At 50.2% G+C, this 27,965-nt stretch overlaps 1 protein-coding gene across 1 annotated transcript; it reads right to left on the reverse strand.

Annotated features, from left to right (window-relative positions):
* Positions 1-601: 601 nt before the first annotated feature.
* Positions 602-27,909, reverse strand: ADAMTS15 (ADAM metallopeptidase with thrombospondin type 1 motif 15). The gene is made up of 8 exons (XM_077756527.1): positions 26,725-27,909; positions 14,549-14,681; positions 13,878-14,045; positions 13,363-13,646; positions 7,506-7,683; positions 6,331-6,512; positions 6,049-6,224; positions 602-4,142 (listed from the first exon to the last, which is right to left on the reverse strand). The coding sequence occupies exons 1-8, from the start codon at positions 27,679-27,681 to the stop codon at positions 3,368-3,370; spliced, it is 2,853 nt and encodes a 950-aa protein (XP_077612653.1). The 5' UTR covers positions 27,682-27,909; the 3' UTR covers positions 602-3,367.
* Between the last annotated feature and the right edge of the window lie 56 nt (positions 27,910-27,965).

Genomic DNA, 27,965 nt, shown 5'->3' on the forward strand with positions numbered 1-27,965 from the left:
TGGGGGACCCTCCAGTCCCTCCTTATGGCTTGCCGCAACACAGTCTGGCCCCAGAGGCCTTCTCTCAGACCCTCCTACATAGCCACTCCTCTTCTGGTTGCCAGAAGAAGATGTCCCAGCATGCCGCTCATCTCTGAAAGGCTCCCATCCCCCTCTCCAAAAGACTGTGCATTTCAATGTATTTGCAACCTTATTAATACTATTAATATTTGAGATCCCAGGTGTGGCATGTATTCTAAGTGAGGGTCTATTCAATAGAGACAGACTGAATGCTGTCTGACCCTGAGATGCCATCCTCTGCCAGGCTTTCCCTGGTCACTCTACCCCACACACCACACACACACACCCAGATGCAATTTCTCTTTCTTAGCATCAGTTCATCTCTTCCTCACACCTACCTCATCTGTCATGATTCTGGATCTTTGCTTCCCACTGTTCACTCTGTCTCCCCAGCTAGCCTGGGGAGTGTACGGGACAGAGACTGCCCGTCCTGGTCGCTCTTGTATCTATTGTAGCCCCATGGCTGGCACATCGTGTGTGTTCAGCAGATACAGGGGGATGTATGCATGGGTGAGATGAAGTCACAGAAGCAGGACACGGATTTAAATACTTACAACTTTATTAGGAGCAGGCTGTCGTCCCCGCAGCAGCCAGCTCCCATGTATACACAGTATACACAGCCCAGCCAGTACCCACGTCCTTCCATCCTTCTGCAGCACGTGGAATGCAAAAGAACCAAACGCAAAGGGGGCTCTGTAAGTGACAGTGTCTAGTGCCTTTGGGAGCCAACTCCCAGGCTGGGAACAACCAAGCCCCTTGGCTCACCCCAGCCCCCTACTCCAGCACGGCAAGGTTCACAAGGTTGGACTCCTCCAGTCAGTGCACACAAAGGGCAGAGGAGGCAGGGGGCTCCAGAGCCCAGATCCTTACTGATCCACACCCCATGGAAGAAGTTTCTGGAGCCCCCAGAATCTTCCTCCTCTTCCACAGACATGAGATACCACCTTAATTTTTCTTATCCCATCACCAGAAACCTGTACCTTGAGGCTTGTCTCTGCTCAGCCCTGGAGAGCATGGTTGGATTGGCAAAATGGTCAAGGATAAGACAAACCTCCCAAGTTGTCTTGGTCATACCTCTTTTAAAAAGAGAAAAAAAAAAGGAAAAAGAAAGACATCATGACAGAAAAGATCACTGAGACCCAGCTTGCGTCAGGAACAAGACAGGTTGTCCCTCCTTGAAGTAATTTGTAAAGCCGCCCTGCTAGGGGGTCAGTCACCCCCACTGACGGCAGCTCCCTTCCCTCCCACCCCATTCCCCTGCCTATTCTGCACACCCCCTGTGCCACAACCTCCTCGCTGAGGATGGGTGCACCAAGCACAGGGTGCAGTGCTATCGTCGGCTAGCGGGGGTCCACATCTGCCCTGGTGCCCTGGGCCCCCTTTGATGCTGAAGCCCCACAGTGTTCACCCATTCGGGGGGGGGAAGATTCCTCCTCACTTCAGTCTTCAGAAGTGACTGCAGCCCTGCCTCAGAGATCTGCAGGCCCTCTGCCCCACTGGGGGAGCCTTGTTCAAGGGCTCAGCTCGGGGTTAGGCTGGAATTTGTAAAATCATCACAGAGGCTTGCCTGAATGGCTGGTTTGTGGGTTTGGGCTATTAGGGGAAGCCAAATAAAAGGATTGAACCCCTTTCCCAGGGAAGACGCTTGCTCTGATGTTACCTCGCTAAAGGCCAGGACATATTACCTGACTCAGAAGCAGAACCTCCCATCCCATGGACGTGCTGTATTTCCTCAAGAAATACCCTGCTTGACCAAAGACTCGCTAACCCCAGAACATCTTCCCACTTAGAGCTATAGGAAACACCCTGGTTTCTATATCCCCAACATGTCTCCAGGATACACAAGAGTTCCCATTGTGGCTGCCAAGGGCCTCTGGGTCAGGTCATTGATTCTTGGTGTCTCCTGAAACCTGTTCCCAAGGCACCTGAAGAGAGAGATCCTGTCTTCATATTTGGAGCCCCAGGGCATGACTGGCTGGGCTATGGGGAGCAGGACACCACGTACCACACAATCATTTTTGTGTCTGGGCAGCTCAGTCTACAGAGGACAACAGCCAGGTCTGCTGGAAGCACCAGGGTCACCACTGCCCCAGAGAGGGGCAAGCGTGGGTTCCCAGAGAGCATAGCCTGAGGTAGCAAACAGTGAGCCCCGTTATCCAACTGCAATGCCACGTGACGTGCCCAAAGCCAGACCACATGTAGCTGTCGAGGTGAAAACCAACCTGCAGGCAGGCGGATGTTCAGCACCCAGCCCTCTTGTGCACCCCCCATGCCCTTCTTAGTGGGGATAAGACCGCGGCCACCCTGAAGCTTCTCTGAGGCAATGCAGAGCCTAAGCCAGCAGCCCTATTTATACCTGCCTCTCTGAAGGAAGAAGCCATCAGAACGGGGGCCTCCTCTTCCCCATCCCAGGGTAACATTCCCCCAAAGCTCAAGCCCAGCCCCAGTGACACAGAACCCCCTAAGTCACTCTTCAAACTCCATGCTTTACCACAGAATCCATCATCCCTTGTATCTTGTTTTAATGGTCAGATCCCTCCTGAAGAAGGCAGTAGGCTCCCTACTGACACTTTGTATCTATTTGCAATGCACCAGAGGGCATGTACTTGGAAGCCCTCCCACCAGCATGATACCCTAGACACGAGGAGAAGAGGTGGCTCTTGAGGGAGGGCCAGGAGTAGAAAGACAATGAGAAACCTCCGGACTCTCCCTACTTATATACCTCTTCTCAAACGGGGTGGCCCAGGCTCCAGTTATACCTAATCCCACTCTCCCCCCAGTTTCTGCCCACCCCAGCCATTTTTTATTATTCAGTCCTTGTCAGTCAGAAAGAAAAGGTGGGCTGACAGCACCATAAAAACCTGCCTTGTTCAGAAACGGCTTCGAGCCCCCGGGGCCACCTGAGGGTGCCAAGCTGCTGGGCCATGGCTCTTCCAGCAGCCTGTGGCCTCCCTGACGGGGGGCCAAGGTCCCTGAAGTTCTTCCTGGGAGGTGCCCATCCTCCAGGTCCCTTGAAAACCGGGCCCGGCACCTCTGCCCAGAGCCCGCACCTCTCAGCCTCTCCCAGAGACTGGGCCCTGGAGGAGCCCAGCATGAGGTAGACTGTGCGTTAGTCACTTGGCTTCCCCCACCCAGGCCAGGGAAGAGGAGGAGACCTCTCACTCCCACCCCTGGTCCTTGTCCCTGGAAGCGGGTGACGTCATGACATGGACCCCCGACCACTGCCCTTTGCCCGTGGCTCCAGCTGGCCAGAACACTGGCAGCACCAACGTGGGGGAGAGTGAGGAGGAGAAAAGCGTGGTCCTATTCAGCACGGCCTCAAGATGCAGAAGTCTAGCTCCTGGGGCTTCCGGCGCAGGTGGCACTGGTCCCGGGCCAGCAGCCGCCCTCCGGGGCCCAAACACTTGAGTGGACGCCTCTTAAATCCCCGGCCGCAACTCTTGGAGCAAGGCGACCAGGCCCCGACCTCCCAGGTCGGGCAGGGCTCCCCACAGGCTCTGGTTTCCGCTGGCCGGTGGGCTGCATCACAGGCAGATGCCACATGCAGCCCCGGGGGACCGCGACAGTCGACCGCCCGCTTCTGCAGGCCGCTGCCACAGCTTGCAGAGCAAGGCCCCCAGCTGCCTGCCACCCAGCGTGCAGGGGGCCTGTCGCCCTGCTGCTCCACCTGATTGGAGAGGCTGAGGACGCTGTTGTGGAGCACAGAGGGGCCCCGGGGGTCCTTGGGGTGGGAGCCCTTGTCCTCCCGAGGCTCCTTGGGCAGATAGAAAGAGTAGCGGACCCGGGGCGGCGTCATCTTGCCCACAGAGAGGACCTCCACGGTAAGGGGCTCCAGGATGGGCCGGGAGGCCTGCAGGCTCTCCACCGCGGTCCCGGTGCCGCTGTAGCGCAGGAGGCTGCCCTTCACCACCAGGTCCCGCTCCACTGCCGACACTACGAAGTGCCCGTTGAGCAGGTACTTGCCTTGGCTATTCTTCAGGGCCAGGTAGTTGTCATCTCCAATCAGCCCCTTGTAGCCACGCTGGCGGATGTCGATGCTCGAGGCACCCGCAGGGATGGCCACCACGAAATTGTAGCCATGCCTGTGGTGAGAAAGGGGATCATGTGTCAGACACCTGCCTGGACATAATGCCCTCGTTCCCCCTCTGAGGTCATAGCGAATTCCCCTTTCACAACCCCTGCAGGAGGTCACCAAGACGGCAGAGACTGCTCAACCACAACGCGGGAGGTCAGGGGGGCACACGAACTGAAAAGGCAGTACCTGAGATTGTCACCACGTCATCTAAAGCGACATACACTAGCCAGTGTAGGGGCGGAGAGAGAATCCCAAGCAGGCTCCAAACTGTCAGCGCAAAGCCCAACGTGCGCTGCAACTCACAAACTGTGAGATCATGACCTGAGCCAAGATCAAGAGTCAGATGCTTCACTGACTGAGCCACCCAGACACTCCTACACGGTGGTAGATTCTAAGGCAGTTTAGAGTAAAGCACAAGTTTTGGAGCCAGACCCATCCCTACCACTGGCTTAGCTGTTGGCCTTGGATGAGTCACTTAGCCTCAGTTGCCTCACCTGTGAAATGTAGATCATAATCACACATACCTCGTTAAAGCACATAAAGCCTGTGGCATAGTCCCACCCAGTAAGCACTCTCTGTATACTAACTGAGAATGAGGAGGAGGTAGGGGAGGGGCAGAAGACAAGGCTTCAGTCTCTGCGCCCAAGGCTGGAGCTAGACGCAGTGAGACACACTGGCCTTGGAGTCAGGCACCCACTTGAAGCCCTGGCACGGACACCATATCCCTGGTGACTCAGGCAAATCATTCTCTCTGGGTTCTAGTGTCCTCACCTATACAGCGAGGGGGTCAAGCTAGGTAATATCTAAGGCTCCTTCTAGCTCCACTAGTCTATGAAAGGAGCACCTGCCATTTAGCCAGCGAAGCAAGTCTGGGGGTGTTTACCTTTAATTGTCGACTTGGCACCCCCTGCAGATACCTGTGAACGCCACCCACCTGCAGCGCCCCCATTCCCAGAAAAGTTGCCCACCTACAGGCCCAGCAGAGGGCACTGTGTCCAGAAGAAGCAGTTGAGACTCCTGGACAGCCATCTAGGCATTTCTATCACAGCACCTTGACTCCCACATTTTCAGAGCCAACCATAGCCCTGCTCAACTGAGACCTCCGGGACTCTGCTTGCCCCACCTCCTTGCGGAGCCTGGAGCAGGACTTCCCAAGGAGCACGTTCCCCCTGAAAATAAAAGGGAACGGCCCAGACCTCAGAAAGCTGGACTCCGGAGATGGGAATAGGAGAGGCATAGAAACATTTCTTCACCTGACCCTGCACACATCTCCCAGGAAGGGAGAATCCCTCAGTCCTAGCCACTCACTCTACCATTTATTGACATTCTTACCTCAATTTCATCCCTGAGGCCAGGGCCTCAGGCTTTAGGGAGACTGGCTCTCCTCACATTTTGTCTCCAGGCTTGTTTTGTGTTTTGTGATCATCATCATGAACATTTAGTGAGCATTTATTATGCACCAAGTACTACACTAAGCATTTTACTTAGATTGACACCTTAATCTTCACAACAGCACAACAGGAAATATATTCATGTCATGCCCACTATACAAATGAAGAAATCCAGAATTCCAGAGATTTTGTCACATGCTCAAGGTCATCCAGAAAATGGGTAATTGAGATTTCAACACCGGTCAATCTTACTCTAGAACTCCAGATAGACCATAATGATTCTCTGCCATCTCCCTACCATCTCCTGTTCAGTGGTGGACTCCTCAAGCCTTCATCTCTGTTGACTGGTTGGATGGATGGATGGATGGATGGATAGATGGATGAATATCATACTCGCAGAAGAGTCTGAGTGGCCTCTACAGCAAGGGCACTGCCCATTTACCCCAGTCTAACCCAAGCTTCCACCACTTGGGGGCAGCTCCACTCAGCCCTCTTCCCCCTGCTCCAGGACCCAAAACTCACATGGGCTTGGTGAAGAGGCCTGTCACCTTCTTACAGCTCTTGTTGTCACCCCCACACACTCCACACTTGTCAAATTTCTTCTTGGAGCCCAGGTTCCCGTCGCAGCCAGCCTTGATGCACTTGCCTTGGACACAGACTGAGGTGGAATCAGGAGTGCATGGTGTACCATCCACCACCTGCAGTGCCCCCAGGATGGGGAGAAAAGGAGAGAAGTGTGGCTCAGCCGGATGCATCCCCAAAGACTTTGTCTCTGCTTTGGTCTCCTGCCCCAGGCTCACTCACCTTGGGTGCCAACACATAGAAGTAGCCGGTGCCATTGGCTCGGCAGATGAGCTTGCACTTGTCCCGGGGAGAAACACCTGAGTACTTGGGCACCCACGCCACGGCAAGGGTGAGCCGGTTGGTGCTGTGGTTGTAGCCATTGAAAGCCTCACATTGCTCCTCCCGGAAGCTCTTGCCTGAAGCTGAGGAGGGAGGAAGCACATGCAGGAAGCTAAAGGGAGGGGCGGTGGGGGAGAAGGAGCCCTCTCCCCAGGGTGCTCAGTGCCTGTGGTCTTCAACACGTCTTACCCTCATGTGAGTTACCCTCATCACTGACACCACCCCTTCTCAAAGAACTAAAGCAGGTTAGGACCAAAGGATGCTGGTCACAGCTGATCATGCTGTGGGCCATGTGAAGGCAATGGGCCGCCTTCAACTCCCTCCATAACAGGTATCCTAAACAGTTTGGAGCTATAAAACCCTTCAGCGGTCTTTGAAACTATTTTCAGAATGTTGTTAAAAGAATAAAATAAATTACATCAATGACAAACAATACCAATTATATTGCTATACAACTATCAATATACATTGAAACATATTTGTGATATGTATGCTTCCTTGTTAGCTCATTACACAACAAGATTCAATAATGAATCTAATAACCACTGTCATTTTCAAGTAGTGATGAGAAGAAATTCCATTCTGAGAAATGGCAATAACTGAAATGTCACATGAAGATACCCAAGAATCCTATTGGAGACCAAGTTGCGGGTAGTGCTACTAGTATTGTAGTTTGCTGTCTAAAAGAAATAACAATTTTAGATAGAAAGATTAGTAAAAACTATACTAAACTTCTAATTGAAGGAAATGATAAATTTTAAATTTAAAAAGGCTAGTGAAAACAGAGATGACCCCTCAATTAACTAAGGGGACATCTCTGTGTGCCATTCCCTTGGGCCACTTAGCCCAGCAGCCTAAGCACGGGGAACAAAACATCCCTGCCCAAGGAGAGTGGGTGAAGAAATGATCCCAAGAGGCATCTGCTCCCAGCACTTCCAGACCTTGCCCTAGGGGATAGAATCTTGACTGCAGTCAACCTGCAGCCATCAAGTATCCAGAGTGTGGGGGACGAGGGAGGCATGCCCCCCAGTGTCGACTTCCCCAGGAGCAGGCCACCCCTGCCCTCTCCTCCTCACCTGAACTGGGGCAGGGCTCCAGGTTGCAGGATCGGTATTTCACCCTCACCCCCTCGCAGTATTTGCCCCCGTTGGCAGGGGTGGGGTTGCTGCACTGCCTCCGGGCCAGCTGCACGCCTCCCCCGCAGGTGCGCGAGCAGGGGCCGTAGGGCTCCCATTTGGCCCAGGAGCCATCCACCTATGAGAAAGAGTCTGTCATAGTCCTGCAGGGGTGGGGTGCACACCCACACCACGAGCCTGCAAAAGGGCTACACGGGTACAGCCCCCACCATCCCATCCCGTCCCACCAGAATGAAGTCCCCCGTGGATCACGAGGGGAAAATGACAAGCAAATGGTCAGCGTCCACACAGCACCTGCACAGCACTCTAACCCGGTCATTAGCAAATGCCAACTGCACCCAGTTATGAATGAGGCCACTCAGAAGAATAGCCACTTTGGGCTATGGGGTCAGGTAGCCAAGTTCTGTCATCACCTCTGCCCTCACCACATGGGTGGTCTTGAGCAAGGGGTGAAACCTGCTTAAATTCCAGGTGCTTCATCTGCAAAAATGGGGCCGATAATCCTCAGGTGTGAGATCAGACAGATTTAAATGATGCAACATGTATGAAAATTCCTAGCACTGTGCTTGCCGCGGAGCAAGAGTTCAAAGTTTCTCCTTACCTATTGTTAGTGTAATGACAAGAATCTCTAAATCTAAGACAGGGCAGGCCTCCAGCCTTACCAGGAAGCCTTGTTGCCATAGATATTTGAATATATTTTTTTTTGTAAACGATGCATAATCCAGACTCCTCTCCAAACTAGACTTAAGCAGATCTTAAGCTCAATCAGGCTACATTTGAGAAAGTTTCACTCCAAGAGGTTTTAACGTTTATACTCAGAGGAAATGAAGATAGGAGACTACAAAGCAATCCTAAAACTCTTTTTGGCTTCGGGGTGAATTAGGCAGTGTTGTTTCATTTTTCAAGAGGGTGGAGAGGGGAGAGAAACTGTATAGTCTTCATTATTGTTTTTCTTAGGATGCCAGTAATGCGAGTTTTCATCCCCTGAACACACATCAGTTGGGCAACAGAGGAAGCGGCCTCGTTGTACAAGCCTGGGATTAAAATGCTCTCATACATCATCCAAAGTGATTAATCCGCATGGAGCTAATCAGGAACTGGCTGCATGTAATCTAAATACTTTAACTTAGGCATACATGCAGCAGTTATTCTCTCTGCCCTTCTGTCGGCTAGCTTTTGCTTCACTGAGTCAACACGTCTCTCATCCAGTGGAGGAAACACTTACTGTTAGTCTTGCTTCTTCCTCCAACTAGCACCCCACCTCCTTCTGGCTTTTCACTTCCTAAGAGTCTCTACATTCGCTCCTTCCACCTCCTCCCTCCTCAGTGCCCTGCAATATAGGTTTTGTCCCCATCACACCTGGGAAGCTGCTCTCTCAAAGGTCTGACATGACCACTAATAAACTGAAGAGTCAGTGCCTAGACCTCATTTTCTCCCGTTTCCCTTCAGCACTTAACATTGTCTCTGCAGCTTCTGAGATGCTGCTGCTGTGGTTTTTAACCCGGCATCACTTCTTCCACCCGCCTCCTACAGAAAACATTCATCCCACAAGAAACGCTCCTGCTGTGCGCCATTCATTCACCAAATAGCTGTTGAATTCTTACTCCATGTCAACACCACGTGCATCAAATCCCTGCCCTCAAAATGACTGCATCCCAGCAGGGAAAGATAGACAATAAAAATAAGCCTGGGCGTATAGTGTCAGAAGGGGTTAAATGCAGGCATGGGGGAGAGAGTGGTGGGGAGGGCCTTGGTGAGGTGGGCCGCTCTCCATTACAGGGGGGTCATGGAGTCTTCACTGCAAATGTGACAGTGGTGCAGAGGAGGATATATAGGAGGAAAAGAATATTCTAGGCAGAGGGAGCAATGCAAAGATCCTGAGGAGGGATGGGCCTGGAGTACTCCAGCATCACATGAGCAGAAGAAGCAGAAGCTGAAGGCAGAGATACAGCTCACTCATTCTGAGCACTTAGAGTGAAGCCCCTGAAGGGTTCTGAGCACGTGGCATGACCTGACTTACATTTTAAAGGATCCCCTGGCTGCTATGTTGGGAACAGTCCGTGAGGAATAAGACCAGGGGCAAGGAGATCAGCTAGAGTGCCAAGAGCAAGAATCCAAGGGAGAGTTGACGGTAGCTTGGCATAAGGTAATAGTAGATAAGGTGGGAAAAAATGGTTCAATTCTGGATCTATTTCGAAGATAGAGTCAACAGCCATTGCTGAAATATTAGATGGACGGATGGGAGAGAACAGAGGGTTGGCACGAGCAATGGGAAGATGGAGTTGCCAAAGCAGGTTCAGGACAGATGATCAGGAGCTTGGTTTTACAGATGTTATGTTTAGGATGCTTATCTGAATGGAGAAATCAAGATTCAGCGAGGCATGCAAGTCTGTAGTTCAGGACAGAGGTCTGAGCTGGAGATACACATCTGGGACTCTTCAATGTATCAGTGTAAATGATACTTAAAGCCACTGCCCTAAACGAATCACCTAAGAAGTCAGTGTGGCTAGCGACAAGGGCTAAGGACGGAGAGCTGGAATGCCCAACACTGTAAAAACAAGAGTATGAGGAAGAGCCAGTGAAGGGGACCAGAAGGGGCAGCCAGTAGGGAGAAGGGAAACCAAGACACAGTGGAGCCTGTGTTCCCAGGAGAGAGAGTAATCAGCTGTGTCAAATGCTGCTAACAGGTCAGACAATATGAGGAATGGTAATCAATCACTGCCTTAAGCAGTGTAGAGGCCATTTGGCGACCTTAGTTAGAGTTATTTTTAGAGGAATAGTGAGACTGAAAGCCAGATTGGAATGGGCTCCAGAGAAAAATGGCAAGACAGGAACTGGAGAGAGAAATTTCATACCACTCTTTCCAGGAACGTTGTGGTAAAAGGAGTCAGAGAGATAGACTGTGATTTATGGAGAGGAAGTAGGATCAGGAGAAGTTTTATTTAAGATGGGAGGAATTATAGCAAGTTTGTATCCTGATAGGAAGCATTCAACTCAAGAGAGGGGAAACCTGACACTGCTGGAGAGAGAGGGAAGAATTTATGGAGCATTTTCCTTGAATAGAGGAGATACTCTCCTAAGCACAAAGCGCTGCACTGGGCCCCATATGACAGTAGGAGCAGCTCATCCATTACAAAGGAGGAAAGATAGAGACTACAGGCACAGAAGCAGGACAGACGGTGGATGTGGTGGTGGGAGTTGGTGGAAGTTCCCTTCTGATTACCTGATTGCTTCTTTTTCCTTAATGAGATAGGAAGAAAGGTCACGGGCAAAAGGGGAAATGAAAAGAAAGGGTTGGTAACGGCGGAGAGATGCGAAGGTGTTACATAATCATGTAGGACGTTGGGAGGCCGAGTGCAGGTAAAGGAAATAAAATATGATATGACTCCTGAGCAACATTACAGGCCCACCTAAGTTGTTGGGTCATTATTTTAAGTTGAAACCACTTAGCACAGTTCCATGTCTTTCTCCAGCCATACTCCCCTCCACCAGCACATCTGAGTAGGTGAGAGTTGGATTCCACCAGGACAGTGGCATATCTTTGTGAGTCCAATGGAGAGAAGCAGGGGCATGGGAGCCATGAGTATATATGAAAGAGTGATTTTAACAATGGACTATGGAATTGCAGCTCAAGAAGAAGGTTAGTGAGGGCACAAGAAGAGCAGGTGGGACTGAAGAATTGCTGGAGTCCAAAACTAGAGAGCTGGACAACAGAGCCTTGGGGGTCAGAGTGTGATTCTTGCAAATGAGATCGGGGTGGGGGGTGGGGGAGGACCAGGGCTGTGTGATCAGTAAGATAAGCTTTGTGCTTTGACCTTGGCTGATTAGGGCAGCGTCCTCTGTGAAGGGCCAATAAAGAGACTGAGGATATGGTGGATGTTGCTGCTGATGGGCTGAGAATTCCAGAAAGCCTGTGGAAAGACTGTGGTTCTCAGATTCCATTTCCTATATCCAGTATCCTCTTGGGCAACGTCTTGATCCTCCAGATTCCTCTTCCCAAGAGAAGGAACTGGCAGTGGCTGGCCTGTCCTCAGGACCTTCTGGTGGTCAAAGTAACCCCAGACTAGCCCCAAACTATGCCCCCAAAGATGTTTCCCATAGAGCTCTGGCCTGTCCACTCCTCCGGCTTGCCCTGCCTCCCTGACTTTGCTCCATCTCTGCCTGTTGAGACCCTCCCCATTCCTCAAGGCTCTCTCCAGATCTGACCTCCTCATCAAAGTTTTTCCAGACCCCCCCTAATCATCATTAATCTCTCATTCCTTATTCCCCCATGACATGTTTTCATTCTATCTTAAACAGAATACACACCTCTCTGGGTCTTGGATAACAGTGACATTTCTAGCTTCCCTCCTAGCCTGTGAGCCTACTGAGACACAACCCATGTTTTATTTCTTTTACTGACCATGACACAGTATCCCACACTGTTCTCCGAATACAGTGGGGTGATGCCTAATAAATGGCCAAAGGCTTAATTAAATATGTTCCCAAAACATAGAACAAGATTTTACATAATTGCGTACCAAACCCAGCTCAGGGAAACTGACAAAGTACTGGCAAATGCTTTTGTATTATATTCCACCCCCCCTCCCCATACATAAAACCCCAAGGCAAAGCCCTCTGCAGCCGAGACAAGGATGGAGAAGGGACCATCATCCCCAGGATTCAGAAAGAGTATGGACTGCTTATTCCTGTCTGACAAAGTCCTAATCCCTTTGGGACCCCACCCCCTGACCGGAAGAATATAAAGTTTTTATTACATTCAGAGAATATGTGGGGTTTTAAATTTGTTCTTATTCAACTGTTATTCCTTTTTACCAGGAAAAAAACTTTTGCTCAGTTATGTTTCAGCTTCAAAAAACAACCACGACAGAAACTTGGTTTGGGATGTAGCAAATTACTGAAGCTTGCCCAAAGGTCTGTGTCCTTTCAGTTCTGAGCCTGGTTCACTTCTGGCCCAGAGCTCCCTGGAAACAGAACACACTCAGAAATAGGTAATACGAGCACCTGGGTGGCTCAGTCCATTGAGTGTCAGACTTCGGCTCAGGTCATGATCTCGCGGCTCACGGGTTCGAGCCCCATGTTGGGCTCTGTACTGACAGCTCAGAGCCTGGAGCCTGCTTTGGATTCTGTGTCTCCCTCTCTCTCTTCCCCTCTCCCACCCATGGTTTGTCTGTCTGTCTCTCTCTCAAAAATAAAATAAACATTAAAAAATTTTAAATAAAGAATTTAGAGTGAGCTCAATAAATTTAGTCATCACTATCATAAAAAAAAGAAAGAAAAAGAAAAAGAAATAGCTGATAAGAGGAGGCTGGAAGGAGCCAACATGTAAGGAATGCCTGATATCCAGTGTTTGGCTTTGGGTTCAGGGCTCCTCCCCAGGTAGGATGAGGCACAGAACTCAGGGCTGGGCCCCCTTACTCCACATGGAAGACTCCTCACATGTCTAAGGCTTCACCAAGTTCTCTGACCTACCATATCGGAGTCAAGAAGGTGATAGGACCACAGAAAGAAGGTGATAGGACCATCACTATGTGAGGCACAGTGCAGCAATGTGATACAAATACGGCCCCACAGCAAACTTGTTCCCACTGGAGGCCTCCGAGTCCACCCTCTCCCTCCCGCGCAGCTCCAGCACACTCACCCTGTANAGAGTCAAGAAGGTGATAGGACCACAGAAAGGTAAATGTGATAGGCACAGTGCAGCAATGTGATACAAATACGGCCACACAGCAAACTTGTTCCCACTGGAGGCCTCCGAGTCCACCCTCTCCCTCCCGCGCAGCTCCAGCACACTCACCCTGTACTTATTGAGGTTGTGTCTCTCCACACAGGTCCCCTTGAGGCAGAACTTGCCCTCCCCACAGCTGGTGCCGTCTGCCCACGGGAAGTGGCGGGTCTGGCACACCATTTGCCCCTTTGCTTTGCCGGTGCACCACAGTTTGGTGCAGTACTGCATGTAGGGACAGGGCTTTGAGCCCACACCAAAGGCAAGCTCACACTGTTGGCTCAGGCTGTAGCTGGCCCCTGGCAGGTCCTCAGGCAGGGAGATGGGCTTGCTAGGTTGATCCAGGAGGCAGTCACCTGCAGGGAGACAAGGACATTCGTCAGAGATGAGTTGAGAAAGGTGAAGCTCAGCTAGCCATGAGTCTGAATGATAGGGAGACACTGAAGCAAGAGTCAGTGGAATGGCCCCCCTGAGAGCCCAAACCCGTGGGGTCATGCACATCTTAGGTAACAGGACAGGTGCAGAGAGGTAGTGAGCACTCACTCCAGCGACAGCACCAAAGCTCCTCCTCTGTCGCACTGGCTTACCATGCCCGCTGTCCAGGAAGTCGGTGATGATGGCAGCGCTGCAGGCCGACCAGGGGTTGGCGCGGTCAATCTGGATGAGTGTTGGCGACATCATGTGGTTGGCTCGGAGTTTCCCAAACACCTCCTCACACACTTTCACATTGTCATGGGGCATGTTGAACACGTGGCCTGTGGGGTGAGGCAAGAGGACTCAGAGGGCAGAAGGATGTGGGCTATGCAGTTTTAACAGGAGGGGGAGGGCAGTTCGGCTGAGGAAGCTAGAGAGCCCACGTCAGCAGTTTTCAGGCTGGCCATTTCTACCTAGTGATAGACTCACTGCTTTGCAAATGGTAAGATGGTGTTCTTGTGTTCTCTGTCCTGTCCATCAGGCTATGGGCTCAGTGAGAGCAGCAATGTATCTAATATATTCTCCCCTTAGTGCCTCATTGATGAGATACTCTGATTGCTGAGTCAGACAATATCGCTGGCCAAGTAGGCTGGAGCAATTGGAAAAAATAAAACCAAGTGATGGCTAAGACAGACTCTGACCCTAAGAAAGGATTCCTAGGGCTTCAGGACATGAGTAAACAAAGACAGATGTCTACCCCATGCCCAAACCACTCAGGGCAAACCCAGAAGGACCCCGGAGGGGTGCTCTCCTCCCTCTACCCAAGAGTACCCTACAGCCTTACCCAGCTCATGGGCAGTGGTGAAGGCTGATGGAAGCCCATCATCCTCGATCACAGAACAACTCCTCTTGGGGTCGCACATAGTGCCCACATCAGCCATGCCCAGCGTGTCACAAGTGGTGGCCCCACACAGGTCCTGTCGGGGTGTGGGAGAAGCAAGAAGCCAGGCAGAAATTAGGAGGGGGTACATAAGGGGCCTGGAGGAAAGAAAAGGCATCCTGGGATGTTCCAGCTCATCCCCACTCCCAGACTAACCAAGCCCAGCACCTTCCTAGCCAGGTCCTTTCTCCCAGGGGGTTGCAGGGCTATGCACAGAATCAACACGGTCTAAGGGAGGAGGCATCGGGAAGAAAGCTCTGTGGCTCACTGAGAAGATTCTACCCAAATCCTACTCATAGAGATCCTGCGGGAAGAAATTAGGAAGTACAAACTTAAACTACAAGGTCATTGCTTTATGAGACAGACTTCCAAACCAGAAAATGGTGACTCCCACAGCAGGGTGAGGTTCCGGTCATGGCTAACTGAGGCAGGTGGGGGTGGAAGGCAAGGGTGTTCCTCATCCAGAGTCAGCTCTGAGTAGTCTCGGTCCTTGCTGAGGGACTGGACAACCATGAATTAAGCTCAGATTCTCAGCCAAAGGGTCATGGGCCAAGGACCCACCCAAGCCAGAGATTTGGGAAGAGGCAGAGTGAGGCGGATACAGTCTCCTATCCAGACATAGCTCAACTGGCTACGGAAGTTCAAGGGGACCACTGGCTCAGTGGCTGCTAGGAAGAAAAAAATAAATTAAATGAATTGCCACCTAAGACAGTCCCTCTTTTTTTGTACTAAAACTTGCAGCAGAAACTAGGACTTCCTGCAACGACCCTGATGGGAAGCACTTCCGAGATGGATGTCTTAATAAACTTGAGCATTGTAGGCCAGCAATGCACCTACATAACTTAAGAGCCCAGGAGTTGGAAACAGGATAAGATACTTAATCACAATAGAGAAGACACTGTTGAATCAGTGATACTGGTATCCTCTTCATTACATCCTTGTCTTCATTTACAGTTTACATGAAACTATTTCCTGTATCATCTCATTTTAATCCCCAAGACAGTGTTAGGAGGCAGATACATTATTATTACCTATTCGTCAAGGGTGAAAACTGAGGCTCGTGCTCACAGTTCATCATGGCAATGATTTACTAAATGCTGACATCGTGTGTGCACTTAACATGAATGACCTTACTTAATCCTCACAACATCCCACTGGAAGGATGACTTGCTATTATCACCTTCCACAAACAAGGAAGCAGAAGCTCAGAGAGGCCCCAGTTGCAGAGCAGAAATGCACACTGGGGTCTGTATGACTGATTATCAGCACTCTTCGCACCACATCACAGCTGACTGCTCAGCAGCAACTAGGTGAACTCTCAGGAAAGAAAGAGTTGTGTGTGTTCTCCGTGGGAGCCAAGGTGTTCGCATAAACACACCCAGAGCTGTTCTCAATTTTATTTTTCTTTAGGGCTGTATGCACGTGCGTGTGCATGCACATGCTGACGGTGGGGAACAGGTGGGCAACAGAGTTAGTGGGGCCAGGGGGCATAAGAGGAAAAGTGGTCATAGTACAGAAAATCAGCAAAATTTAATCCAGAGCATTCCAAAGTTTACCACCTGAGCAGTCAAACTTGGCTTCCCACGGTCAGGTGATAGTCACACTCCCTAATGAGTGTTAACTCTGGCCAAAGAACTGAGAGGGTGATCAGACTCCAGAGTACATGGGTCAGCCATTAGTGGTGCACGCCTGGCCTTGATCTGCTGTTCTGGGCTCACAGGTGGCACGTCTGCCATTTCTGGGAACCCCTCAGGATGAACCTCAAATTCCCTCTCTTCCGAGTGCTCTTCCCTTTCCAAAGGCTCACCCTTCCAGAAAGTTCTCCTTCCCCCAGAGTTCTGAGACCTAGAAGAGAACTTCTATCAAAATCTGGAAGGGGAAGTTCACCTGACAAGCCGTTTAGGGAACACAACCACTGACGAACAGGACGCGGTCACACAGATCAGCTTGTGAACAGAGGCAGGAGGAGGTAGGAGACAAAGAAGGCAAGAATGGCAGGGGAGGGGGAGGGAACTGGGCCCATTCATCCTCAGACACTACAGTACAGCATCCCCACTAAGGCAGGAGTCTCTGAAAATTCTCATCTAGTGGTCACAGCCCATAGGGGGAGCCTGTAGGACAAACGTGACACCACCTGGGGCCACCATGCACACTCACCACTGGCTTTGTATAAGAGAAAGGGCATGGGAACAAGAACAGAGACTCTGGTCCTGGCCCCACCACTAAGTAGATGTGTGTCTTGGGGCAAGTCATGTCTCTCCTTGGGCCTCAGTTTCCTCCTCTGGGGAAGGACCAGTTCTCAACCAGAACCTAGCCTGGACCAGTGCCTAAAGCCTCTACTCCCTTCCGGACCCCAGGGTGCAGAGTCCCTTCTGGCCCTCTAGGTTATGAAAGGAACACACACAATGATAGACTTCTAGAATGGAAAGAACCCTAAGGATGATCTTGTCTACTAATCTATGAAATGAACTCCCAGAAAAGTGAAGGTCACCCACGTGGACATTCAGAATCCCATCCCCTGCTCTGCTCAGTAGAAATGGTGAGACGAGGCTGACATCTCAGACTGGGGTCTAGGCGGCCACTGAAACGCCACTGCCCAGCAGCCCGCCTCTGCTGCTGGAAGGTCCTTAAAGCCAAAAGCCTCTGTTCCTCTTTGGGAGGGTGGATTCTCTCTGGAGCGAAGACATGCAGCTGCAGGCCCTTCCTGGCCAGGAGCAACCTGTTCTTTCCATCAAGAAATCCCAGTTTCCCTGGATCAAACAAGAGGAACAAGGAAGGAGCCGGCAGATTTCCTGAGGGTCAGGGTGTAGCTGAGAGCAGCAGGCTTGCAGTAACCAGTGTCTTCACTGTGGGAAGATGCAGCTGTTTGGGGTCAGGGGCTCTGCCTTTCCCTCTTCCCACAGCCAGGGACTCCAATGAAGAATCGCTGGATCTTAGTTCTTTGAACGCCTACAGGCGGGTGTGCAGGGCTCAGTAGTGCCTCATTTGTGGCACTGAATGTCTCCACCCTTCTCGAATGAACTCAGTTGCACTCAGATTGCTTTAACCTCTTCAGCTCAGGCACTTGTCTCCAGAAATGGAAACTGTTCTGGTTCCTTCTGCCTGAAGGGTGGAGGCGCTTCCCACCCAGCCCCGACCTGCCTTACTATTTCTGATAATTTGCCATTTCTCCTTGAAGCTGCGGCTGCTTTTCCAGATGACCCAAGAATCATCTTTGCCCAGAACCTGGTCTTCTCGGGTTATTGTTTTCTAACTGTACCTTTTCATAAAATAATTTAGGGTTGGAGCCACAACTTGAAAGCAAGAACCTTGCAGTGGCCCAATCCACACTTACCATGCTTGCCCCCTCCACACCTCACCAGGATTCCCCGTGGCCCTCCCTCCAACCTCCTCTCATTTCTCTTGCCACATACTGAAATGCTCATATTTTCCAGCAGTACGGGTGGACGACCCACAAAAATCAAGCGCATTAGCTTTTTTTTTTTTTTTTTAATGTAGCAGGAGACATGTGTTCTCATGTAGCCAACTTCCTACTCATAATGAACTCCTAAGCATGTGGGCCAGTGTTCATCTGCATGGCCACAACACAGCATCCAAGTATTATACTCACACAACTTGAGAGCCAACCTCTTGCTCTGTAGACGAGGAAACTGAAGCGTGTGAACTAAGATTACTCACTCAAGGCCACACAGCTATTAACTAAAGAATGAGCTACTGAACCCGTCCGTGCCTTTTGACACCAATGCCAGCAGGGGTCTTTGGTCTGAACCACAGCACACTAGTTAGGATAGCATAATTACTGTTAGGGAAAAATCACCCTGAGCTAGTATTAATACTGTGCCTTTAGCTTTTTTCCCATCTGAATCTCTGGCATGCATCACTGTACTTCCTCATCCAACCCTAATTCTACCTCTGTTTGTAATCCCTAAGCATGGGAGGGCCTTGCTTTGCTAGAAGAAGAAAAAAAATCTAGCAATTCTGGGTGTCCGGGCAATCGGACTAGGGATGCCTGCTGAAGAAGAGAACCCACTCTGGAAACATCTATCAGCAGAGTGGATTTCGCTAGAACATCAATTCCTCAAGATGTACAAAATGGTATTACAATGGGAGATCAAGGTAACTAAGACCAGAATTACCTCAATGTGGAAGAAGAGAAATCGAAAGCTTGCAGGAAGACCAGGCTTTTTCCGGAAATCATCAGTCCAGGAGAGGATACTTATCGAATACAAAGTTAATAGCTAACACTTACTGCATTGCTGCTGTGTGCCAGACACCTTTCTAAGAGCTGTCCTGTATTAGCTTATTGAACCTGTACAACAGCTTTATAAGGGAGATGCCATTGTTAGGCCCCATTTTACATTTTACATATGAGGCTCAGAGAAGGTAAGTTACTAGCCCAGGGTCAGTGAACCCAAGGTCAGAGACAGGAAGGGAGGGGCAAAGTGATGGCTGAAATCCAGAAGTGCCGCCTCAAAGCTGAATGCTTTCCCTGCATCAGTACTGCCTCCAGAGAATGAAGGGGCTGAGGAATCTCAAGATGGCAAGACAGTCCAGCCCATACCCTCAGCCCCCAAAGCACAGGTTGGCCACTGAATAGGGAGAGGCCTGGGAGAGGCCCGGGGAGAGGGGAACGGCAGGATTAAGTGCCAAGAGTACTATTAAAGCGGCGTCTGCACCCCTTTCCTGGTTGAGCAAGCTCCTGGCTCCTTGCCCCACACCTGCACTGACACACTGACCCCGTCCCTCCTGTGCACCCTGTCTGCTGGCTCCTTGCTGGGGCCTCTTCTTTCTCCAGGGCAAAAGCTGATGGCAAAAAGCCAAGAAGAAATGCCAAAGAACCTGACTCCTCCCAAGCCTGCAGCCTGACAGCTGAAAATGCTGGATTAATGATCCCCAGGAAGGGAGGTGAACTACCTAAGCTACGCACAGTCCATTCTAATATCAGTATCTTCCTCCCATGAACACATACTGAGCAACGGCAGCATGCATGGCCCACTGGAGGGGCTACAAAGATACAAAAAAGTCTTTCTTGGCGGGTTCATTTATTATTTTTTTAAACAATTCATTGTCAAGTTAGCTAACATACAGTGTATACAGCGTAGTCTTGGCTTTGGAAGTAGATTCCCATGATTCATCACTTACATACAACACTCAGTGCTCATCCCAGCCAGAGCCCTCCTCAATGCCCATCTCCCATTTGCCCTACCCCCATCAACCCTCAGTTTGTTCTCTGTATTTAAGAGTCTCTTTGGTTTGCCTCCCTCTCTATTTGTAACTTATTTTTCCTTCCCTTTCCCTCGGGTCTTCTGTTCAGTTTCTCAAATCCCACATATGAGTGAAAACATATGATATCTGTCTTTTTAAAAAATTTTTAATGTTTATTTTTGAGACAGAGGGAGACAGAGCACAAGCAGTGGAGGGGCAGAGAGAGGGAGACACAGAATCTGAAGCAGGCCCCAGGCGCTGAGCTGTCAGCACAGAGCACAACATGGGGCTTGAACTCAGAAACTGCAAGATCATGACCTGAGCCGAAGTTGGCTGGTTAACCGACTGAGCCACCCAGGTGCCCCTGATATTTGTCTTTTTCTGACTGACTTATTTCACTTAACCTAATACCCTCTAGTTCCATCCTCATCTGTTGCAAATGGCGAGATTTCAATTCTTTTTCATCACTGAGTAGTAGTCCATTGTGTATACATACCACATCCTTATCCATTCAACAGTTGATGGACATTTGGGCTTTTCCCATAATTTGGCTATTGTTGATAGCACTGCTATCAACACTGGGGTTCATATGCCCCTAAAAATCAGCACTCCTTGCTTAAAGGAGTTTACAAGTCAGTGGGAATGGCAAATGCCAAGTCCATGGTTTCCACACAAAAACAGACATGTGTTAACTGTACTTGCAAGTGCAATGAGACAGAATGCTTTGAAACAGGGCTATCCCAAATGTAGGTTCTGACAAAGGACCCGTAGGTATTTATTCAACAACAACAAACATACTGAGGGATCATGAAAGTAGTGACGACAATAGCTGCCATTAACTGGGTGCCTATTCTGGAACACTCAGTAATGTATCCTTGATAATGCCTATATGTTCAGTACCACTGTCATCATCATTATCCTTCTATGGATAAGGAAAGTGAAGTTCAAGTGGCTGACTCGTTCAATAACCGTTGCTAAAAGTCGTGTGGCAGGACTGAAACTCAACTCTGCCTGACTCCAAGTCCATGTTCTTTCCATTGTGCCATACAACCAAGACCAGGCATCAAGGCAAGGCATGGGTAAGCACCATGAGTGACACAAACAGCTACCAAGAAGTTCAAAGGTAGGATGAGAGCAAGACCAAGGAAGGAGAAAACCTCATCTGCCTTCCTGTCTAAACCAGCGTTCAAGAGAAAGAAAGAAAAAGACTCTGGTGCACATTCCTCCTGATGTTTATAGCAGCATTGTCTACAAACCCAAATTATGGATACAGTTCAACTGCCCAGCGACTGATGAATGGATAACGAAGACATGGTGTATACATACAATGGAATATTACTAAGCCATCAAAAAGAGTGAAATCTTGGCATTTATAGTGACATGGTTGGAGCTAGAGAAGATTAGGCTAAGTGAAATAAGTCAAAGAAAGACAAATACCATATCACTTCATTCATATGTGGAATTTAAGAAACAAAACGAACAATCAGAGAGAGATAAAGACTCTTAACTGTAGAGAACAAATTGATGGCTACCAGAAGGGAGAGGTGTGGGTGGATGGGTTAAATAAGTGACAATGATTACTGAGTGCACTTGTGATGAGCACCAAGAGTTGTATGGAAGTGTTGAATCACTAAATCATACACATGAAACTAATATTACACTCTCTGTGCACTAAGTGGAATTTAAATTAAAAAAAAAAAAAGATTCTGGTGCACATTCCTTCCTCCAAACGTCCTTCCCCATCCTCCACTGTTAATATCGGCTTCCTTTTTGGTATAAGTAAAAGAAGGAGGGAGAAGAGCCATCACCTTCCAAGTCTGGGAGCAACCATATTCCACTCCTTCCTCTCCCTTCCCTTCCTCCCTCCTCCCTCCCAGAAGTAGTGTTCAGTTTCCATTCAGTGATAAAGATTTACAGACTCTTAAAAACCAAAACTACAGATGCCTCTCTTTGCTAACATCTTCCAAGGCCCGACTTCCAAAAAGATTCTGACAAAATTAGGACTCTCTTTATTGTAGTAAGAGATACGTGTAAAATACATATTATCATATTATCAACTTTTTAATTGAACACTAAATTTCACTGCCATATGGCAAGTCATTTATTATAGAAACTACTAGCCTCTATCTCAAATGAGGCTCCATAGTGCTGTTCCACTCTACACAGTATAGAATACACGTACATCCCTCCCACAAAACACAGTACTACTCAAGGCCAAAACAAGAAGGTAAGCACCAAGCTGCAGACTAAGAGGCAGAAAGGTGAGGACATGAATGAAGGAAACAGAAGAGAAGAGAAAGAAGGCAAGCAGCCTGCCCTGGAGAATCTCAAAGGAAGAGAAACAAGAGTGCAGAAAAAATGGTGAGGGGAGGAGAGGGGGAAGGAATGGCATACAGTCATACTAAGTGCAACAGAATCGGGGCACCCAGGTGGCTCGGTTGGTTGAGTGTCCGACTTCCACTCAGGTCATTATCTCATGGTTCATGACCTCCAGCCCCACATGGGGCTCCGAGCTGACAGTGTGGAGCCTGCTTGGGATTCTCTCTCTCTCTCTCTCTCTCTCCCTCTCTCTCTTTCTCTGCCTGTCCCCTACTCATGCACTCTCACTCTCGAAATAAATAAATTTGAAAAATANCTGCTTGTGTTTCTCTCTCTCTCTCTCTCTCTCTCTCTCTTTCTCTGCCTGTCCCCTACTCATGCACTCTCACTCTCGAAATAAATAAATTTGAAAAATAATAATAAAAATAAGTGCAACAGAATAAAGTAAATGAAGGAATAAGCAGGCAGAAAACCCACAAATTCCAAATCCTAAAAAAAAAAAAATAAGTCTGTTCAAAGGAGAAAATGTTACAAATAGCAAAACAGATGGTGGAATGGAGGAGAGGGCCTCCTGCAACACAGGAAACACGCTTCCTTTCCCATCACCACCAGCTCCCAAGCCCAGTACCTTCTTGCCACCTGTCCCTCGTCCCCTTCCCTCAGAGGGCCTCCCTGGCTCCAGCCACGAGAAGAATGACCCCCCACTGAACTTCCAACATAGTACCCATGCCTCCCCCACGGCACTTAACACACCCTAGTGTAATGAGCTGTTTCCCTGTCAGGCCCCCAGATACGCAGCGAACTCCTGAGAGCCAGAGACCACATCTTAATATCTGTACCCCACACCCCAGGACAGTACCTGGAAATAACAACTGCTCAATAAGCATTTTAAAAATGTAGAATAAGTTAATGAGAGCTAGTCTGACACAAAATTACCCAAATTGCAGAGGCATCGGAGGTTAAGGGAGAGAAGACCGAGGGAAACGCAGTCCTACTGAGCCCCAGCACCAAATACCTCATTCCTGCTGCCCAAAGCAACAAGAAGCCACTGAAACTTGTCTTCTGATGGAAATGAATGTCCACCCAGAAAGGCTGGCTCTCATTCTCCGCAGATCCTGGTTCCCATCCCGTGCTGACCTCGCCCTGCTGTTACGAGTCTGGAGACGGATTGCTTTGCAGGATCAGATGGACACTTCTTCTCCAGGAGCAAGGGCTGACTCTGAATCTTTAAGTAAACTCCTCAAATGGTCAACATACTTGTTGTATGATCAATTCTTTTCTTTCTCCTTTGAGCACAGCAAAGGCTCCTCCCTGGGTCATGTCTTTCCAGTGTTTTGATTTCAACACCCCACACCCCTCCCTCTGCCCGCTCAGAGGACAGCAGCTCTCCCCACAGCCTGGCTCACACTTGTTTGCGTGCACAGCAACTCTGACGCGGGTCAGCGCGGATGCTCTGGTGCCTGGCAGTCCCAATGCTCCCACCGTTCCCCTTTCAGGTACCTGGCGCCTGGAGCTCTACAGGAGCTGTTCTCGCCTTTTCCTCACAAGAGGAAGTACAGTCGGACCGAGCCTAACCCTTCCCTGCTCCCTCCCTGTGTACTATCAGTCAGAGTCACTAGCCATTTTTCAGAATTTTCTGGGGGGACCAAGGAATGGGTGACTCTAAAAATGTCTGACAGTTCAGGATCCATCATAGACCAAAGGTGATTAACAAAATAAGCACATTTCTAAAAACTTATTATCCAAACAAACTATACAGAGTTGACCCTTGCCCGATATGAGGGTTAGGGGCCCTGACCCCCACTGCAGTCGAAAATCCACACCTAACTTCTGGCTCCCTAAAAACTTAACTACGAATACCCTACCATTGACCAAAACTTACCAGGAAGAGTCAATTAACACATATTTTGTATGCTATATGTATTATACTCTATTATATGTGTACTATATGTACTCTACTGTACTCTTACAGTAGAGTAATCTAGAGAAAAGAAAATGTTATTAAGAAAGTCATAAGACAAAATCCATTTAGGGTCCTGTACTGTATTGGAAAAAGTCCACCTGTAAGTGAACTCATGCAGCTCAAATCCGTGTTCAAGGGTCAACTGTATATATTTATCTTCATGGAAGTAAATATATATATGTATGTATGTATGTATATATCCTCATTTTAGTGTGAATAAGCATTGCTCACACCAACATTACAATAATCAGGGAAGCTCATATCCGACTTAGAGGATTACTACTAACCCTTACAAAGTGAAACACAAGATTCTCTTGCATTGGAGTGCAGGAGGAGACTCCTCCAGGTTCCCAGAGACTGCATCTGCCTTCATCTACAAAGAGCAGCTGCATGCTCATGTTCTCACCACATACTGTACCTTCCCCAGGGGAGTTCAGGAATGAGCAGTTCCTAAGACCCCAAGAATGCGGCAGGCCCTGAAGTCTGCTGGCAAGGAGGCAACAGAGAGATGTTTATTTGAAAGCACTGAGCACATACCTGGATGTTAGTCCTGCCAACACAACCTCCCCACTTTCTGGCTTCGCCGTCTAGACGCCTAAGAGAAAGACAGCTTCCAAAATTCACATCTTGCATATCATTGCTTCTGACCCAAGTGGCCATGCATCTTATACCCATTATGCATGGTTAGCATAGCCCCTGGGTCTAGACACACCAGTGACAAACAGAAGCTGTCATGCTGCTTGATTGCTTCTTCTTTAAAAGACGAATCCTTCTGATGGTGTAGCTCATACTCCCAACAGGAGTCCTCTTTCTAGGGCTGGCCTCAAAAGTCAACCTTAGCCACTAAGTGGCGGAGACTGAGATCTGTTACGTTAGAAGCAGTGAGTGACCTCCACAGGGGCATCCCAGGTAGCAGATGGGCCAACAGCTGCTTTGCCCATTAAGATATCCTGTTCTTGGCCTTTGCTTTTTCCCCCCAGCAATCTGACTGCCGAGTTGGTCTGTGTGCAGAGGTTGAAGCCACCTCCTCTGCAATTTCCCCATGACTCAGACAGTGTGTGCAGGGGCCGGGCAGTGGCAGCTCTACAGACCTCAACTGGAAGAATGAGTGCAAGGAAACAGACTCAGGCCAAAGACCTCCCTAGAGGAACCAGGTGGTGGGAGGAGAAGGCTGGGAAAGGAGGAAGTTCAATTCCAGGAGGGGACAAGTGGTGCCAAATGGGTTAGTGTGGAAGACTTTAGCTCCAGCCGGGTGTGTGCCAGTGCAGCTCTGAGTGGCCTTTGGAAACAGTGGAGAGTGAGAGCCCCATGGGTAACCAAGGATTCTGGGCCATTCCCAGAATGATGTGCTCATGACAATATCAAAACAAGAGCATGGCACCGATTCAAGTTGCAACCCCCAAAATCAGAGGAAGCAGGTCACCTGGATGCCCCTCATCCTCCCAGTCCCATGTATCTGAGAAATTTCAAGAATCCAAGTCTTCACGGTACCCAGGCACCACAATACCTATGAATGTAAATTTTCACAAAGCCATAGCAAAAAACAGAGGTGCTTCTGTGATCTGACCATCTTTCCATTCCCAGCACCTTTCCAGTCCTGCACCTGGGGTCTCCAGATGCTCTTTACTAAGCTTACACCACTTGCATACTGCCAGGGGCAGAAGCTGGAGCCCTACAGTCAAGTGCGGTCATCAGAAGTTTCAGTGAATCAGTGTCATAAGCAACCCCGGCTGCTCTGCTCCGTAACAGACATCAGGGCAAATGGGTCACCCTTGGCCAACAAGGAAATGGGAAAATTGAGAGATTTTTCCCAGCTCAGCTCCAAGTGAAACTCCACTTGAAACTCCAGGCTCCAAACAGGTGCTCGATCTAGATGGCCTGCTCTGAATGGACTGGAATCCCCTCACACAGAAGGCAGGCCCAGCACAGAAGAGTGTAGGGAGAAGCAGCAACGGAGGAGGGAAGGCTCCCAGTACTTGAGTCTGTCCTTTTCATTTCAACCCACAAAATACCCCAATTGATTCCTTTCATCCCAGTCCAAGTTTTCCAGGCTCAGGACACAGGATAACTGAACATGTTACCCAGAAGAAACGTAGCCAGGCTCCGAACTGGAACGCTTGCATCACCTTCCAGTTTTACAAGAAGAGAAAAGAAGCCTCAGAAGAACTGTCTGAAAGGATTTAGATGCCCTGGTTGAACAGGGGCGGACCTCTCCCCGACCCCTCCAACACCATCCTCAGAGCGCCTCCTATCTGCCTTGCAGACACACTGCGGGTCCGGGGCGGCAACTTCCTGGGTTCCGGCCCCTCGGCGCCTGATCTAGGAGGCGCTGATTGGCCGCGCCAGACCAACACCTTCTGAAGCAGCGGGCGCTCCTCCGACAGCCCACGTGCATCCAGATGCACGTGAGCCGAAGCTCCACGGAGCTTAGGAGCGGACTGTCCCTGTTAGATCCAAAGTGGGAAGCGGGAGAGATCAACAAAATTTTAACCCGGGGTCACCTGCTCGGCACAAAGGGCATTTGGAGAGCTAAGGACGGTGGCCCTAAGAAAATGGAGCTGTCTGGGTCCAAAGAGGTGACAGATCAACTCACCTGCCTGGTGAAAAGGATGGCTGTGTCCCAGTACTCGGGGTGTTTGTCACTCACTTTATTCAGCTTCTTCTGCCAGGCGCAAAAGTTGCGCAGCGTCAAGGCCGCGTTGCCCGTCACCTTGGGCCCAGCGTCGCGGTCTCCGAGAAGTAGCACCTTGACTACAACAATGCTGATGGGGTTGAGGATGCTGGGATGGCGGTAGAGTCGCGCCGCCGTGGCCAGCAGCGTCAGCAGGTAATGCTCCAAGTCTGCGCCGTGGAACTTGACCATTGACTCGTCTGCCACCACCAGGGTCTCCACGTACCGCGGGATAGACACGAAGCGCTTGGCGCGCCCGGACCTGCGCCGACCGCGACTCTCTCCTAAGCTGGTCCCCCGCGGCTTATAAGGGTCCAGCGCCCGCAGGATGGCGGGGTTCCAGCCTGAGGCCACCCCGCAGCGAGAGGTGGGATCTCCGGCAGGCCCCCCGGGGGCGCCTCGGCGCCGGAGGAGGTGTGCGCCCTGGCTGTTGCGCTGCACTGCCTGCGCGCTGGCGTTGGGCAGTGGACTGATGACATACTCGGCGCCTCGGTAGCCAAAAGCTCCGCGTAGACCCCCGCACAGGCTCACAGCGGCGAAGGAGTCTGGTTCAGCGTTCACGTCCCCAGAGTAGAAGCAACGTCTCAAGTGTGGAGAGCTCCCGGTGAGTCCCGGGAGGGGGACGCCCAGATGCTCAGTGGCGAAGGCGGGCGCCAGGAACTGAGCATCTGGAGTCAAGTGTAGGTAAAAGTCCTCCTGAAATGCTGTGATCTGAAAAATGAGTCCCTGGTGCCCGGAGTCCTCGGGACCCCTCCGGTAGTAGTGGCGGCCGTTGATGTCCGGGTCCAGTCGGATGGGAACCACCACCTCCTGCTCTGGCTCTGCTGCACCAGTGGGTCCCCCGGCGAGAGCCAGGGTTAAGATGCCCAGCAGAAGCATGGCGCCGGGCAGCGCACGGCCGCACTCTCAGAAGGGCTCGGCCCGGCTCCCGGCCGCCGGCGAGTCTCCCTGCAGCCGGCACTCGGCAACCACCAACGCTCCGGGGCAGTCCGCAGCTCCCAGAAAGCCGAGCAAAGGGAGAGAGACTCCTCCCAGAGCAGTGAGCGTGCACTCAACAGCCCGCGCCTCCTACCTGTGCCTTTCCAAGCAAAGCGCGCCCTGGGAGCTTAAGTACAACCGCTGTCAAGTGCAAGGACGGAGATTTGCAGCCGAGAACTAGAGGG

This window comes from Crocuta crocuta, unplaced genomic scaffold (assembly GCF_008692635.1).
Source record: "Crocuta crocuta isolate KB4526 unplaced genomic scaffold, BGI_CrCroc_1.0 scaffold172, whole genome shotgun sequence".
Taxonomy (NCBI): Eukaryota; Metazoa; Chordata; class Mammalia; order Carnivora; family Hyaenidae; genus Crocuta; species Crocuta crocuta.